The sequence below is a fragment of the Cydia amplana genome, chromosome Z, assembly GCF_948474715.1.
Source record: "Cydia amplana chromosome Z, ilCydAmpl1.1, whole genome shotgun sequence".
In the NCBI taxonomy this organism is placed as follows: Eukaryota; Metazoa; Arthropoda; class Insecta; order Lepidoptera; family Tortricidae; genus Cydia; species Cydia amplana.
This window is the reverse complement of record NC_086096.1, coordinates 30,147,824-30,165,141: the sequence shown is the minus strand read 5'-3', so window position 1 is coordinate 30,165,141 and position 17,318 is coordinate 30,147,824. Positions and strand designations below refer to the sequence as shown.

The 17,318-nt window shown below is 39.8% G+C and overlaps 1 protein-coding gene across 1 annotated transcript; it reads left to right on the top strand.

Annotated features, from left to right (window-relative positions):
• The first annotated feature begins 176 nt into the window (after positions 1 to 176).
• On the top strand, positions 177 to 16,724 carry LOC134661102 (zinc finger CCCH-type with G patch domain-containing protein). Its single transcript, XM_063517045.1, has 10 exons — positions 177 to 410; positions 588 to 791; positions 2,175 to 2,282; positions 3,102 to 3,239; positions 3,408 to 3,502; positions 3,585 to 3,702; positions 3,811 to 3,994; positions 4,278 to 4,435; positions 15,715 to 15,885; positions 16,221 to 16,724. The coding sequence occupies exons 1-10, from the start codon at positions 369 to 371 to the stop codon at positions 16,635 to 16,637; spliced, it is 1,635 nt and encodes a 544-aa protein (XP_063373115.1). The 5' UTR covers positions 177 to 368; the 3' UTR covers positions 16,638 to 16,724.
• Positions 16,725 to 17,318: the final 594 nt, after the last annotated feature.

Genomic DNA, 17,318 nt, shown 5'->3' with positions numbered 1-17,318 from the left:
GCGGATATGTCAAACTGACAAATTTGACAATGATGGACGGATCAGACGGATGTTACTTACTATCTATGTTACTTACCGACCATTGTATAGTTTAATTTACTTTACAATGAGCTAATTAATATTGTATTCCAAATAGTGCAAAAATTGGGAGTGTTTTGTAACCGTTTCGACATCATTTCTGTTATAGACCCTAGCCGCCAGATCAAATAACATTTTACTACTTATCCTATTATTACTTCTTTTACTTTTGTTTTCTCTATTTTCATTTTCCTGATTTTCATATTTTAGCTATTAGCTATCTGGTTTGTGTCGTAAAATAATTTGAATAAATAAAGTATTGTTGGAAACTGATCATTCCACATCAAACTATGGAGGAATTAAAAAGTTCTCTTACTCAATACAATGAGCAAGTAAGTATTATAAAAGATATATTAAACGTTTCAGAAATCCTTTACTGATTTCTTAATATATCTGCAATCAAACTGAATACTGAATAGAAGACTCAATAAATGTATAATTAAATTTTTAAGCTTATTGTTAGTGAGCATTTTACTGTGGCTTATTTCATATTTAATCTTATATTGCAGTTAACTATGGTCAATACAGCTTTATTAGAAGCAACAGATAGTGAAAAAGAATCACTTCTGGCTCTGCAGTCTGACTTGCATCAATTAATACAGCTCACTCAGGAAAGCTTAGATGCCATAATTGCCAAGGAAACAAGCATCTCAACACAACCTGAACAGCAGAATGAAAAATGTGGTCTAGATGATGAATATTCCCTATTCATGGTAAGATTACCTGCTAGGATGAAACAGTAGAAATGTGGCTTGAGGAGTCTTAGAGAGACAAAGAGAAGAGTTTTGAAATGTATTAGGCTCCATACATTCCACGACTCTTCTCTTTCCACAGAGGCTCTAGCAATTTTTTTTTACAGTGGGTAAGGTTAGATAGGAAATTTTAGGCAGAGGTGGATCATACCAGTCACTGACATATTTATGCACTTGCAAATTTACTTTACTAAGCAAGTTGAGTATTTCTGGCCTAAAAAGCTTCTCAATCAAGCTCCGAATAATCAAAGTACCTAATTGTAATAAGTGGTGAATGGTGTTGGTTACACATACTGTATATAGTGTTAAAAATACTTTATATTTAAGCCTTTCTTGTAGTGACTGTTTGTTTACCTAAATAAAAAAATAAAAAAATCATAATTTTATATTCACCAACACGTAATTAGTGTTGGTTAAGACTGTGATGTGGGAGATGTGTAAGCAAAACACACGTTATTGTCGGTAAGAGGTTTATTATAACACTGTCTAATTAAGATGGGTACATGCTTATATAGTAACGTAACAAACAGTGGAGGGGAACATACTCCACACTACACCTCCCCAATTAATAGAAAAAAAAAAGAATTTACAATAATCCTTTTTTTTGTTACGACATATAAGATCATTAAGTAGGTACTAATTACTAAGTAACTAAATACAATTAATTAAACATACACACATCATCAGTTTGTCAATGAATGCTTGTGACACAATGTAAACAAACAGTAAGTTAATCTTATGACTAAGCCTTAGTTAATATAGTTATACTTATGCATTTAGGAGTAGGTAATACATGTAAATCTAAATTAGGTTTTAAACAATTTTGTTCGGTTTTTGTGAACAATTTCATCCTTATTGTTTATTTTTATCTTTACATTTGTGCCCAGATCGCTTATTACAGTATATGGACCTAAGTACACACTTTGTGTCTTGTCGTTTAAAGGATTTCTTAACAACACTAAATCACCTGCGCAATAAGATACAGGGTTAATTTGCCTATCGTAATATTGTTTCCTAATTATCTTACTTTTATCTAGATTATCTTTAGCTTCCCGCTGACTTAGTTGTAAGCAATACCTCAACTCTAATGGGTAGCTATCGTAATTGTACAATGGACCTCAAGTCCTTTGAGTCCTCGGGCTCCTCGGCATTAACAGTCAACTGTGTTTTTCACTCATATAATTAAGTTGAAACTCAAGTTTTCAACTTACTTACTTTTCAGGCTCCCGAGGCTATTCGAGATATTAGTCCTTCTTAGATGTTCGTGCTGCTTGCTTACAATACAAACCAACACTGGCATTAGGATTTCTAGGTTCTTATATATGTGTTTTAAAAAAATTACAGAAAGAAATGGCAGCAAGTGGTGCTTATGAAGAAGATACTTCACAAGAAAAACCTGGGAGCTCTAAGGATGCTGTTACATCAAAAGACAGTGATGAAAGTGATATTGAGGTAATTAGGCTTCAGTATCCAAAGGCTTATTACATTACCTTGTTAAATAAGTAATATCTGGGAATTGCTTTGCTTTGCTCGGAAAACATATAAAAACTCAAAAATGCGCGTTTCCCCAGAGATAAGACCTAGCTAGATCGATTTTTCGCCCCCCAAAACCCCCATATAGTAAATTTCATTGAAATCGTAAGAGTCGTTTCCGAGATCCCAGAAATATATATATGACACCGTAAGATTGTAAACCCGTTAGTTTATAATCTAACGTAGGTTAGGTTAGGTTAGATTATAATCTCCCTACCGTCAGTTTATAATGTAACTAGCGAGATTATAATATGACGAGTGTTTACAATTTTACGGTGACATATATAATAAATATATAAACAAGAATTGCTCGTTTAAAGGTATTAGATAGATAGATTATTTTATTGTTGTTATTAGTTAAAAATGCTAGACAGCAGGAGCTTCTTATACTTAGAAGGTATTTTTATGTTTGTATTTATCTAATGTAATCTTGTTTCTGGGCCACTTTGTATTAAATTGCAACGACAGTTGAGCCTTTTGGAAAAACAATAAGTAGTCATGTTCACTATGATATGGTACAAAATGGCCCAGAATTCAGATTGTTTGACTGTGAGTAGTGTGACAAGCTATAATTCTATCTAAAACATTTAAATAGAACACCTTTGTTATTAGTGCACTCTCTGACACACCCTACTTGCTACTATTGCGGCTCAACAGAAAGCATAACAGGCAGCATACTCGTCTCTATTCTATAGTTATCAAATTACAACATGCTGCAATGAACCCAATTGTTTACAGGATGAATTAGCAACGTTACTTGGGATGAAGTGTGCAGTGTACCACACACACAAATGGGGCGGACAACCCAGCCTTCACAATGCAATGGTCAGCTCAGTGGAGCCAAGACTAAACGAGGACCAGTTTAATGATCTTCAGGTTTGTTTTTTCGCACTAGTATTAATAATTTATTCAAGACAAGCAGGGAACTGAATCACTAAGCATTTTTGCTAGCAGCACTGTTCATTCAAAAATCGCGATTTTATGAAAATCTCTGTATTGCCCTCCTTACAAAACTGTCTAAAGTGCTAAACACTTATTCGCCAGGTGCGCGTGTTGTTCACGCATCCCACTCACGCTGAGATGCTGCCGTGCCCGTTCTATCTAGACGGCGAATGCCGATTCGATGATGAACAATGTAGGTGAGTCAGTGATAGATGAAAAAAACAGTACAGCTAATTTCTCGTTGATACCCTTTATAGCAGTAAATAATTTAATTTCCAGATATTCTCATGGATCAATTGTACACTTATCCAATTTGAAAGAGGCAATTGAACCAGATTTTGATGGCATAAAAGTTGGCAGCAGGGTCCTTTTAAAGTTGAAGCCACCGGATGGTGAGGTTTGTATACTTCCATCCTCATATTACATAACTTGGTGATGAAACAAACAGTCAAACAATCGTGATCCTAAATCCTAATACATACTTATAACGTGTATACATGTACAGGACACGAGTTTAACAAAGAAGTCGAGTGAGAAATACCACTTATGGCACAGAGCTGTTGTGAAAAGCGTCGACGAAGAGAATAAGACATGTATGGTGAAATTTGAGAGTGGTGTCAAAACTGGAGAAAAGAGGAAGTGTGGCGACGAGTTTTTGGTCAATTTCGAAGAGATGTTCCCTTTGAACGGTAAGAGCAGAGCTACGTATAATGGTAATAGTCGAGAGCTCTATCTATGTTTAGTTTTTACCGGCCTTCCCAATGAAACGGGGAAGCGCTAAGGTCCTTCTAAGGACACGTAGGTATATACTAACGCATTTAATTTTTTAGGCTAGGCTAAGGCTTTTAGGGACCTCCAATGGCCCCACTGGCTATGATTATTACTGTATTTACAGTGGTGAGTCCGTGAAAAATTAAAAACGGGATGTTGGATGGGTTAACCCTTAACCATGGGGGTCTTTAACATTTTCAGTGGATGATTCAGACTCGGACTCTGACGAAAGCCTGAGCGACACGGAGTATCCCGAGAGCAAGGCGCCGCGGCCGGATGACACCACTAGAGCGCTCTTGGTGGAAAAGAGTCTAGAAAACAACGCGCCAGCCATGGGCGAATGGGAACGACATACTAGAGTAAGTAAATTAAACATTTGTACTTCTTTCCGAGCAAGATACTCTTATTAAATAAATTGGGAGTAGCAGGTATAGTCGCCATCAGATAAATCGGAGTGACCAAAAGTTATTCACAAATAACAGCCTCTATTATGAAGACGTTAAAAGTACATGTTCAGGATATTTTTGAAGTCAACTGTCCAGTGGCGACCTCATTAGGGGAAACGTGATTTGTAATAAACAAATGTATAATCCAGTACCTATATTAATTGTAGCAGCCAGTTAGCCGGTACATTATTAGCGGTAGGTGATCTGGTGGTGAGCAGCACGGTAAACAGCAGTTGCGTTAAGAATGTGAATATATTACAAGTAAAGTACACCGTTAATGATTATGTTGACCCTCGTTCTCAGGAGTCTATGATGCGTCTATAACTCTCCTGCCTCTGCAGTAGTTTTATATCGTTGATTATCTTGTTTCCGCCGTTAGAGTTGCTGTTCGATAAGACGTGAAGTACGTGCGACTCTAATACGGATTATAATCACGTCTAGCATGTACGACATGTCCGCGTAACTAATTAGATTCCGAAACGCATGTACAGTGATAAGACTGTACATATTGGCAACCCCTAACGAAGATAAGATTGTTAACTGAGAAAGAGAGTCATTACAAAGTAAGTTAAGTTAAAAGTAAAATTGAGTTATCGATCAAATTCGAAGGCAATGTCGTCAGCTGCGGCGTCGTCCCGATGCCGCTGTTCCTCTCCACCGGCTGACGACTGTGACTCCTTCCCACGTTGCAGATTCCTTGCTGCCGGAGTCGGCTGCATTTCTATGTCCTCCTGACGTCGCTTAATTGACTTGAGCGAGCATTGACTCCGTGACGTACGTTTCGCATATAGCTTCGGGAAATGTCGCTTCCCAGCCCACACGGCGACTGAGACTATAGCTACTTCTAACAGCAGGTAGCTAATAGCATATTGATGCATATCATGGCTGGAGATAGTTGATGGCAGGGCTTGCTCCTGCTTATGCTGCAGGGTTAGCTTCCGATCGATTTCCGCTTCTGCTGCGTCATCGAAAGCGGCGGTGGATATTTTGTAGGAAGTTAGATTTACGATCCAATTTATCGAAGATTTAGCGTTAAAGACCGGTACGTTGATGCCGTAGTCGATCTTAACTTTGCTATAAAACTGGTTCTGGGAGTGGATCGTAAGGTTGCAGCACACATCCTTGCGGCAACGTAATAATCCCCGACGATGTCATCGTGTGAGTGGTAACTTCGTCCGTACATATTACTCGTCGTGAGCAGGTGTCGCAACAAACTGCAAGCCAAGCGTTTGCCGCATGAAGTTCAATCTACTTGTCCTCGCATGACGTGTTTATTATATCACACGGTGTGGCATAGTGCCGTCCCAACAGTTTTGCTTCGCACGAGACATTGTTATTGTTTAAGTTCTAGACAGGTTGATTCTTATTGCAAACGTAGCTGTCTGGCTTTTGCTATATGCAGTGCTTTAATAGTTCCTCGGTCAAGGTAACATAAATGTTTTTTCTGAAGTTTACGCCAATGTATTTCGAAGTAGTTTTCATAATTGCAGTCCCCGCCGTAGTTTTCACTGGTAATGGTATAACTTGAAAGAATGCGAAATCTTCGTCAGAGATGAGTGGCACGTGAATTTCGAATAGAAAACAACTACTTACCTGTCACCCTCGCCTTGACGTAAAGTAGCTTATAAAAATCCTTGATATCTTCCTTTATGTTTATGTGTATGTTGTTAGGAGATAGCAACCGCGGTAGTCTACCGGCGATTGCTGTGAGTTGCTTCACTAAGTCGACCGGCGTGACGAGAAGCACGTCGATGTGTCCTTTGTAGATGTTCGTTAGTGTATTGAACATCATTTCTTGAACACCCTTTTATTTGTTTATTAGTAGATGCGTGCCTAATGACGCCGAATTGAAATAACTTGTTGCCATCACTATACCTAATGTAGACTCGACCTTCGCAAAGTTCAAATTGGTGCTATTCATGAAGTCATCAATCATGAGGAAATGCTGCTTGATGTTCTCTTCAGACTTCTTCAAGACAGCGTTCCCGAGCTCCACTATAGACGTCTGATTTTGAATAAGCGCGAGTAGGTAGTTCTCGTTGTCCTGTACAGCCTCTATATCCTTCTGATACTTGTCCGCGAATCTCTGATCCAAGATCCCGAACAAACTGCTGGCTGCGTAACCCACCCCGTCAACATTAAAAAAACATTAAAACATGGTATAATTGCTCCATCGTAGCTTTGCAATAGCGAGGGTCAGTTTTCTGGCATAGTTTATTGGTTTCGTGCAGGTAGCCCTCTACCCGACTGACAGCTTGCTAATAGCTACTTAAGTTATAATACATGAGAAGAGTCCATTCGTCGTGTATTATCTGTAGTTGACCCATTGCATCATAATAAATGGGGCGCTCCGGTTCAAACGTTGTAATCCGAACCGGTGCCGTCGTACCCCCGGCGGCGGCGGCGTGTGTCTCATTCGTTATAGCACACATTACTGCTAGCGATGTCAACAGTGTCATCAAAGTTCGTTTCGCGGGCTTGCTTTAATGACGAGCTGACTCTCTCGTACCAAGTTCCGCTTCTTTGTTTTCTGATTGCTTATCACCCTCGCAGTTAGATTCTATAGGTAGCGGTGATAGCTTGACTATGGGACGCTTCGTGATCTCTGACTTCGTCTTTATAGTTGTCACTCTTACGCGGCCGTCACTGCCTGCGTGAGTCTCCAATATTCGCCCCATTGCCCATTTACCGGGCGGCAGATTATCATCCTTTATTAGGACCACATCACCTTTCTTCAAGTTCTTGGTCGGTTGATTCCATTTGCTCCTGGTTTGAAGATGCGATAAGTATTCATTCGCCCAGGCCTTCCAGAAGTGCTAGTGCATGTGCTCGATAAGTTGCCATCGACACCGCAAATCAATAGTTTCTTTTTGTCACTGTGGTCCGACAACGGCAGCGACAAAGTTGGACTCCCGGTTAAAAATGACCGGGGGTGAGACAGTTGTAAAATTCCTCCGGGTCCTCGGTTAAGGGACATAGCGGCTGTGAGTTCATACAGGCTTCAATACTGGTTAGAAGAGTAGAAAACTGCTCGTACGTTAGTTTTTGATCTCCTAATACTCGTTTTAAGTGATGCTTCATTGACCTTACAGCCCTTTCCCAGAGACCGCCGGCTGTAGGCCAGGCAGGAGCATTAAAATCTCCACCTCCATTTTTCCCATCTCGTCAAAGAACTCGGGCGGTAATAGAGGCTGGAAACCCTCGTATTCATTCTTCAGTTTCCTGGCTGACCCGATGAAATTCGTTCCCCAGTCAGAATACATGTGCTGCGGTACCCCACGTCGTGCACAAAATCTCCGAAAGGCAGCGAGGAAGGCGTCGGTACTCAAGTCGGAGACCAGTTCAATGTGCACGGCTTTAACAGTCATGCATACAAATATAGCAACATATCCTTTAGACGTCTTCACTCCTCTTCCTTTATTTAGTTTTATCTCTACGGACCCCGTGAAATCGACGCCGGTGTGCGTAAACGGCCTCGAAGGGGTGACCCGCTGCTTCGGTAAGTCGGCCATAAGTTGATAGTTTTCCTTAGATTTAAACCGATGGCACGTCACACAGTGTCGTAACCGTGCCTTTACAGTCCGGTTCCCACTTATGATCCAATATCGTTGTCTGATATGAAATAAAGTTAACCGTGCTCCTCCATGAAGTGTCACTCCATGAGCTTGATCAATGATTAATTCTGTAATTCGCCCCTTGTTAGACAAAATAATCGGATTCTTCATTCCGGGAGGCAAGTTCGACTTGTTTAGACGACCTCCAAGCCTGACGATCCCCTTATCATCCATGTATGGATTAAGCTTGACCAGACTCGATTGCTTCGTAATCAATTGTTTCTTCAATAGTTGTTTATATTCGTCTTCAAAATCAATGCGCTGCGCACATTTTATAATGAGTTCAGTCGCCTTTGCCAGCTCGCTCGTAGTTAGGTATGCAGCGTCAGGCTTTATTTTGCTAGCTGCTGTTATGAAACGTAATACCCGTGCAATGAACCCTTACAACACGGCTAAATGAACTATACTTACGCAACAATTCATTTGTAATATATTTACTATGTTCCCTCTTTGTTTCTTCTATAGTGCATACGTTCGTTGTAAACAATGTTAACGGAACTTCTCTTTCACCTTCCCCGTCGAATGTCCTCAAGAATCCGGGTCCGTCCCACCAAAGTTGAAAGTTAATAAGTTTGTTAGGGTAAAGTCCCCGTGATGCGCAATCCGCTGCATTTTGCTCGGACTTAACGTAGCTCCATCGCTCGGCTGGAATTATCTCCTTAATTTTTACAACACGATTTGCTACATATTTTTCCCACCTCGAAGTATCCCCTTGTATCTAGGCCAAAGCTACCTGTGAGTCACACCACGCATGTATAGTTACGGAATATCCGGTCAATGCGTCCCTTATCTTCCTGACCAGCTGCGATAAGAGCAAAGCGCCGGCCAACTCCAATTTCTGCAAGGATTTCTTATTAACCAAGGGCGCGACTCTTGTTTTCGCCGCGACTAGGGTGATATCGTTTCACCTTGTTCGTTAAGTACTTTCGTGTACACGACGCATGAGTAAGCCTTCTCGCCTGCGTCGCAAAAACCGAATAAATGTAGTTTGCTTGCTGGATGTTGATGGCTTCTGCTAGTTCTTCTTTCTTCTGATTTTTCACAGTTTCATATGCCATGAATCGACTTTCCAAGAAAGAGAAGAAATTGGCTAGAACCAATTATCCTCTCTGGTTCTGAACCTCCTTTAAGTAATTATAGAAGGAGGGTGAGTCAAGTTTTAGAGGCATAATCCAATATTACATCATGCATCTTTTTCAAGCAGTGCGCATCCGGATGATGAATGACAGATAGATTCAGCATGGCGTTGACATATTAAGTAAATTACAGGCGCTTGTTGTCATAACGTTGGGTAGCTCCCATGAGAAAGAACTATCTCGGCGCTTATAGTTAAATGCTGCAGTAGTCTCTCAGCGTCGCCTCGTAGTTTAGTTTTCAAATGCTGCATCTTTTGAGCCATGTCAATAGCAGGAGTGTTATGAATAGTTTCCAGGAAAAGGTCTTTAAATGACCTCGGGGCCGAATATTGATAATGAGCCACCGACCAGATCTTACTATTCAGTCTCCTTTTCAGCTCGTCGTACTTGTGCTCCATGTTAACGAACAGACTGTAATAGTGCTCGTTAGTGCCTTTCAAGATGGCATCTAACTCCCAATGGTGCTTGTCAATGGGTTCCCATTTCGACTTCAAGATGCTGAGGTGATCTTCTAACTCCTATTTTTTGCGAAATTTCATTGATGTCGACTTTAGACATGGCCCGATGTCGATGCCTAAAATCTTCCCATAAATCTGCCAGTGCTGTCAGCCGCCTATTTAAGTACTTTTGATTCTTCCTGGATGCGCCATACTTTTTGTAACTTGTTCAGAAGGTCTTTGTGTTTCCGAAACTGCCCTTTTGCTGCTCGAGAGCGCTCATAATTCTTTAAGTTTGTCAAAATTGCCACCTGATACTTGATGTTACTTGTAGCTGCTTGTACTGTACTTTACTTGCTGCCGGATCTGCTCGTTTTTAATTAATTGTAGTAGGTAGTATAAGTTTGTAGACGCTCGAAGTTCAGTTGTAGTGTTAGACGCTTGAAGTTTCTTGATGCTCATTGTAGTTGTCGTAGTTTGCTTGAAGTTGTTTGAAGTTAGTTATAGTTGTGCTAGTTATAGTAGTTGAAGACTCTTGAAGTTGTTTGAAGTTAGTTGATTCATTGTAGTAGTAATAATTGCAGACGCTTAAAGTTGACGCTGCTTGAAGTAAGTTGATGTAGCAAGTAGTAGTTTGCCTGAAGTTAGTTTAAGTTGAAGCCCAGTTGACTTTTGAAGTTAAAGTTAGTTGAGTTGAGTTGTTGCTTGAAGCTAAAGTTCCTTGTAGTTAGTTTAAGTTGAAGTTTAGTTGACGTTTTGAAGTTGAAGTTAGTTCAGTTGCTTGAAGTTGCAGTTGTAGTTAGTTGCTTGTAGTTGTAGTTAGTTACTTGTAGCTGTAGTTAGTTGAAGTTGCTTGAAGTTGTAGTTAGTTGCTTGAAGTTGTAGTTAGTTGAAGTTGCTTGAAGTTGTAGTTAGTTGCTTGAAGTTGTAGTTAGTTGAAGTTGCTTGAAGTTGTAGTTAGTTGAAGTTGCGGCTTGGTTCGTTGTATCTCCGACGACTGTAGTTGCGCTGGTTCAGTCCGATGTCCCTTGTCCACAGGTAACTAATGCTTTTGCACTCTAAATACGATATATGCGCTTTCTCAATTCACTGGTGGAACCCGCTTGTGGGAAGCCAGTAAACCGATTCGCTATCGCAATAAAGTAACAAAAACACTAAATACCTTTTGTTGAAGCCGCAGGACACGGAGAGGTTCGAAGGACCATTTAATGTAGCAGCCAGTTAGCCGGTACATTATTAGCTGTAGGTGATCTGGTGGTGAGCAGCACGGCAGCACGGTAAACAGCAGTTGCGTTAAGAATGTGAATATATTACAAGTAAAGTACACCGTTAATGATTATGTTGACCCTCGTTCTCAGGAGTCTATGATGCGTCTATAACTCTCCTGCCTCTGCAGTAGTTTTATATCGTTGATTATCTTGTTTCCGCCGTTAGAGTTGCTGTTCGATAAGACGTGAAGTACGTGCGACTCTAATACGGATTATAATCACGTCTAGCATGTACGACATGTACGCGCAACTAATTAGATTCCGAAACGCATGTACAGTGATAACACTGAACATTAATGTTGTAGTTCTACTGATTCCCCTACTTTTAGTCTTTGTCACAGTTTTGTATGTATGTATCTATCTAATACCTTTATACGAGCAATTCTTGTATATTTATTTATTTATATATATATTTCGGGGATCTCGGAACGGCTCTAACGATTTCGATGAAATTTGGTATATGGGGGTTTTCGGGGCGAAAAATCGATCTAGCTAGGTCTTATCTCTGGGAAAACGTTAATTTTTGAGATTTTATATGTTTTCCGAGCAAAGCTCGGTCTCCCATATATTATAATTTATTACACATAGAAATAAAAACACGAGAAACACAGTTACAGAGTAAATTAAATACAACAAAGGCGACTTATCCATCCCTGTATGGGATCTCTTCCGGTTAACCGTTAACAGTTTTATTGTGCTTAACTCTGTGATGAAACAACGCAACCTAATTGTGTTAGGGGTTTTTAGAATTGTCTCGATGAGTATTAGTTGGGTTATTCCCACTAGTTACCACCAAGTTGTTACCAGTGGTAACTACTGGGAATTTTTTTCCCACCTTTTACCACTGGTAACTACTGGAAAAAATTATTCCCAGTAGTTACCACCAACTCGGTTTGGTGGTAACTAGTGGGAATTTTTATTCCCAGTAGTTACCACCAAAATTTTACTAGAGTTAAATACTAATATAAAATGGCATAAATTGTATAGTATAAATATAGAGTGATTTTGAATTACCTAATAAAATCACTTGAAAAATAATCTAAATGGATTGTTAAATTTATCCTTACATATATTATAGTTTTTGTACTCGTACCGCTTAAACTGTTTCAATATGTTTGGTCACTCTTATGGCAGTTTACTAAAACACTAATCGACTTATAACTATTTATTAAATCACTCTATATTTATACTATACTATTTATGCTGTTTTATTAGTAACTCTACCAAAAAATTTGGTGGTAACTACTGGGAATAATTTTTCCCAGTAGTTACCAGTGGTAAAAGGTGGGAAAAAAATTCCCAGTAGTTACCACTGGTAACAACTTGGTGGTAACTAGTGGGAATAACCCTATTAGTTGTCTGTCGTAAGAAAAGTACAGTCAGCGATAAAAGCTTGACCCAAAAATTAATTTTTTGCCAAAAACTTATTCCATTTAGGTAATCAAATCAAAAGTAAGTAATATAAAACTATCACACAGATCAAAAATTGGAAAATAAGTAGGACAACAATATTATATAAGGTGTATTCGGGTGATTTCGGGAATTGGGTGATCCCGAAAATCATTTTACAATCACTCTTATTCTGTTGTAATCAAAGACCCTTTACGGAATTATCCACCACTTTATAAGGGTTTTTTCTTATGGAATTACCCTAATACACCTTACTAACTTATACAGAAATGAATTGGTTTATTAGAAAACACGATTCCCCTAATGAGGACGGACAACACAATCTATGCTGTTTCGAGCAGTCTTGTCGAAAAAAAATGCAATCGGCGGCAATAACTTGGGTCAAAAATGAGATTATTGACAAAAAACTTACCTATATCCTATATGGCAATAATCGTATGAGCAGCTCATACCGTGTAAATAAGCATTTGTCCTTGATATACGTACGGGAGTTTTGTTTTGACCGTCACCGAGGTCGGACGCGTCCCGGGGTGTTTTACAAGGGTGTACGCTATACCATTTTGTCGCCAGATGTGCGGGCCGGGCCGAACTGTGCCTTTTTTTTTGTATATAAATGACCGCGCGCGTTTTGTGTGTTTCGGTTTCGATTCTATGATTCTATTCATTACTATTAAAATATCTCATCCCGAGAAATGCCGGTTTAACGTATTTTTTATTATTTTAAAATGTGTAAAATCACTGCGCATACGCCGAAGTAAACCTCAGCGAAGTCGAGACATGAGTACGAGTTACCTGGTGAGAGATTTCCATTTTACCTCCAAATAACATGCTCATGTGGATTGAATCTCTGTATAATTGCATTGTCTGTTTTAAGCAGGGTAGCAGTACAAGCAATACTTGAACTATGTTGAGTACCTGTATGTTGCTGTCTCTTTACGAGCAAATGTAGACGATTACCTTCAATCTTGCCCCAAAACAGGCAACTACATACTAGTATAAGTACCGAAAGATGCAAGTTGATAAAACGAACTCTATGTTAATTTCGTCGTTACAATACCATTCCAAATTTGTTCTAAATTAACATGCGTCACGACTCACGAGGGACGCTGCTTGTACACAATTTTTTTTCCTTCGCACGAGTTTGGTTGGTGGAAGTTGTTACTTCAGATAATGTCGTGGCGGTCTCATGTGCCTACTGTATACCTATAGCGGCAACTTTATTTTATTCCTAACAACTGGACTGGGTTAGGATAGAGGTAATTGAGTAAGAAAGATGCCAGACTCAAGGTCATGGCCACGATATTTTGGGATTGTGAAGGAGTATTTCTAATCGATTATAAAGAAAAAGGTGTAAATATCACAGGACAGTACTACGCTAACATTCTACGTCAATTAAAGGATGTAATTAAAGAAAAGAGGCGAGGAAAGTTAACCAAAGGTATTCTGCTTCTGCATGACAACGCCCCCGTCCATACTGCTCATATTGCCAAGGCAACTATTGTTGAATGTGGGTTTAAAACTGTTACTCACCCACCGTATAGTCCGGACTTAGCCCCCAGCGACTTCTTTTTGCTCCCCAATCTTAAAAAGGATCTGCGTGGAAATAAATTTTCTGACGATGAAGCATTGAAGGCGGCAGTGGAGGAGCATTTTTACACGAAAGATAAAAAATATTTTTACGAGGGATTAAAAAAAATAATTGATCGATCTTTTAAGTGTATGAACATAGGGGGGGAGTATATTGAAAAATAAAAATATCAAACTTTTCGTACTTGTTTGTTTTCATTCTCATACCGAGAATATTTTAAACACCCCTCGTACCAAGTATAACCGTAAATGGAATATTTGCATTGAGAAATATGAAGTTAAGATACCGGAACGGGAAGAGGGTGTCATGGGTTGGCATAATATTCAAGTTTAACAATCAATTCAAGTGAAACTCTATTAATATATATTTCTGTAATTTTTATTGAATTGTTTCGTTTGTGTTTTTTTTAATCAAAGTGATAGTGCAATTTTCTCATGCCCGAAGTAAATATGTAATATGCTGATGTGCAAACTCTGTGTTTTTGCGGTTTTATTGTGTTAGAAGTGTCTGTGTTGTGCAGTGCTAAAATCCAGTTTTGTATGTCCTAGCGTGATTAAACTACTATCTATCTTTATTATTATTTTATATAAAGTAAAGGACCTCGCAAGTTGTGATTTTCTTTTTGTGCCTACTGAGTAATAATATAACAAACGTCAACCATTATACCAACCGGTAGATATTACTTACTCGTGCCTCCTGGGAAAAAAAAAGGTCCCCCTAGAAATTCCTATATCTACAAGCTGCGCTACCTGTGCTACACTACACTTATACAACAGGACAAAATCCTTCGTCCACCTTACCGAAGCTCACCGTACGCTACGCAAGCACATACTTGGTCGTCGATCAAGAAACTTAATGACCACTACCTGCCTTCTTCATTATCGCAAGAAAACGCAGCACTCCACGCAGCTCTGGAATATAAAGAGAAAGAGAGGAAGGAGGGACGCCCGATATATACGTGGGAGGACTCACTTAACGACATTCGACACTATACTTACTAACCGACCCCGATCCTATTTGGAGTACATATCTGAAAACAGAAGCAGCCTAAAAAAAACAAGCGGAAAAAAAAATACAAACAACCGGAAACGGACACGGAATCAGAGCCAGAGGAAACGGAAAACGGTGGCGGCACTAGCGGTAGGATATCTAATACGGAGCCCCAAGTGACCTAGCACGCTTTGATTAGATCAGAGATTACGTAATAAAGACAAGATGAAGAAGAAGACATGAAGAAGACAGGAAGAAAAAGCAGTCATATTCCCTCACAACCAAGTATTTATTACACACCAAGTATAGTATCTATCTACCCCATGCTGACTTCACGATGCCTGTATTCGGGTCGGCTCAAAATTTCCCGTCTCTCCTACTATCCTGACTGCAAACCCTACACTCCAGTCCTATCTACTGGGTGCTCCGGTGTCTCGGGCAGGCTGCGGGCGCCTACGGAGGGGTGGCAGGGGTTGTTGCGTAATAAGCTGGTTTGCGCGCGTACTTTGTTTGATTTCGCGTTTGAGGCTTAGCCGGTGTGAGGTGACGCTGACACCTCCACTGACTCGATGCCGCTTAGGTTGAATCAGCAGAGTCATACGAGCTTACAGGACTATTTGCCTCAACTACGCCTCCCCCCTGTAGTCTCCTCTTCCTAGTCCTTGCTGCAGGATCTGCTGGCTGGAGTTACCCCTAGTATCAGTATCAGTATCAGTATTTGTCCTTGATATACGTACGATGTTTAACAGGGCATAGGGTCGAAGCTGATGCTGGCGATGGGCTACGTGCCGGGCGCGGGGCTGGGCGCGGCGGGCGAGGGCCGCGTGCGGCCCGTGGAGGCGCGCGCCGTGCCGCGCGGCCGCAGCCTCGACCACTGCATGGCGCTCTCCGAGAAACTCGCTACTCAGGATCCTCTCAAGGTGAACTTATGAAGTCATCGTTAATAGACACTAATGGCGTTACTGGCCTGAATTAGCTATGAATCGTTCTGTCATTTAGACCTATGTATTTGCAATAAAGGGATAAAACATAATTTAACTAAATCAGGCACGTAAAATTATATCAATAAGGGGTTAGTTTTTATTAATAAGTGTTAACATTCACTACAAAGGATCTGTCAGTAACATGCACTATCATAGCAAATGTTTTAGGCAATCTCTAGTCTAAGGCCCGATTCCGTACTCTTTGTTATTAAAATAAATCTAGAAATAGACTAGACTCAACATAATACTAATAGTAATTTTTAATCACGCAGGTAGAGCAAAGACTAAAAAGATTACAAAAAAAAGAAGAGGAACGCAATAAAAGAGCCTACGAACGAGAACAGGAAAAAGAAAGAAGAAACGTGTTTAATTTCATCAACAAAACTCTTGGGGACCAATCTAAACAAGGCGAAACAGCGCCGCCTGCAATCGACATTAAGCAATCTTCGAGTAAAGACTTGAGTATAGAACAATTTAAGATAACTGAAGACACGAAGAAGATTGAAAAGGAAATAAGCAAGTTACACAGCTCCCTGTGCAGACATTCAGCGGGCTCCGAGGGCTACAAGCGAATTAACTCACAAATGATTGAAAAGAACGCAGAACTGAACATTTTGAAGAAAAAAGAGCAACTAATAGCTAAGGAACAAAACCATAGAAAAGATAAACGGAAAATGACAGTTTTTTAACATTGTGACAATGTTTTTTTTATATTCTGTTGTGAATAATGTGGTAACTGGAATTTAAATCGTGTTATCATTATCAAATAGTACAATTGGTACGCTAGAATAAAATTATTTGACATTTATCACGCCTTTTCGAAGAATTACCCCTAGTACATCGGAACTGTAATCAGCTCTGTCCCGCATTAAAGAACTCCCAAGATAAGTGAATTCTAAAAACGAATGATTACTTTTCTACGAAAATGAGTTACTACGTAGTTTGATGCATTACCTACTGTTCCAAAGTACATTCGCGTCATACACATATGTGCGTGTAAATCTATCACCTCAACTCTTCTGCCGATACACGTACCTATGTCTACTCATCTTGCATCCGAATCGCACGTGCGAGCGGGATATCGCTATAATACGCGCATAGCGTTGTCTCGCTCAGACATCGGAGCGACGTGCGAATCGGACGCAGTGGGCCATGCCCCATAGAACTGAATTATGTCAATTTTGTTCCGTGTCCTAAATAAAGCCTTTATAAAATAACTATGGCTTGTCCTATTACGCAGGCTACTAAATTATATATTGGAAGTTTAGTGTACTAACCTCAGAAATAGTGATGACACTGATGACTTGATGACAGTGTTGGCCGAAAGTTAATGCAAATTGAAAATGCTGGCCATTAACCATTATAAATTG

Excerpts from the sequence above, each read along its gene's own strand:
- LOC134661102 (XM_063517045.1), top strand. The coding sequence starts at position 369 with ATGGAGGAATTAAAAAGTTCTCTTACTCAATACAATGAGCAA. Across the intron at positions 411-587 it reads TTACTCAATACAATGAGCAA|TTAACTATGGTCAATACAGC; the intron begins GTAAGTATTATA and ends CTTATATTGCAG. Across the intron at positions 3,703-3,810 it reads TGAAGCCACCGGATGGTGAG|GACACGAGTTTAACAAAGAA; the intron begins GTTTGTATACTT and ends ATACATGTACAG.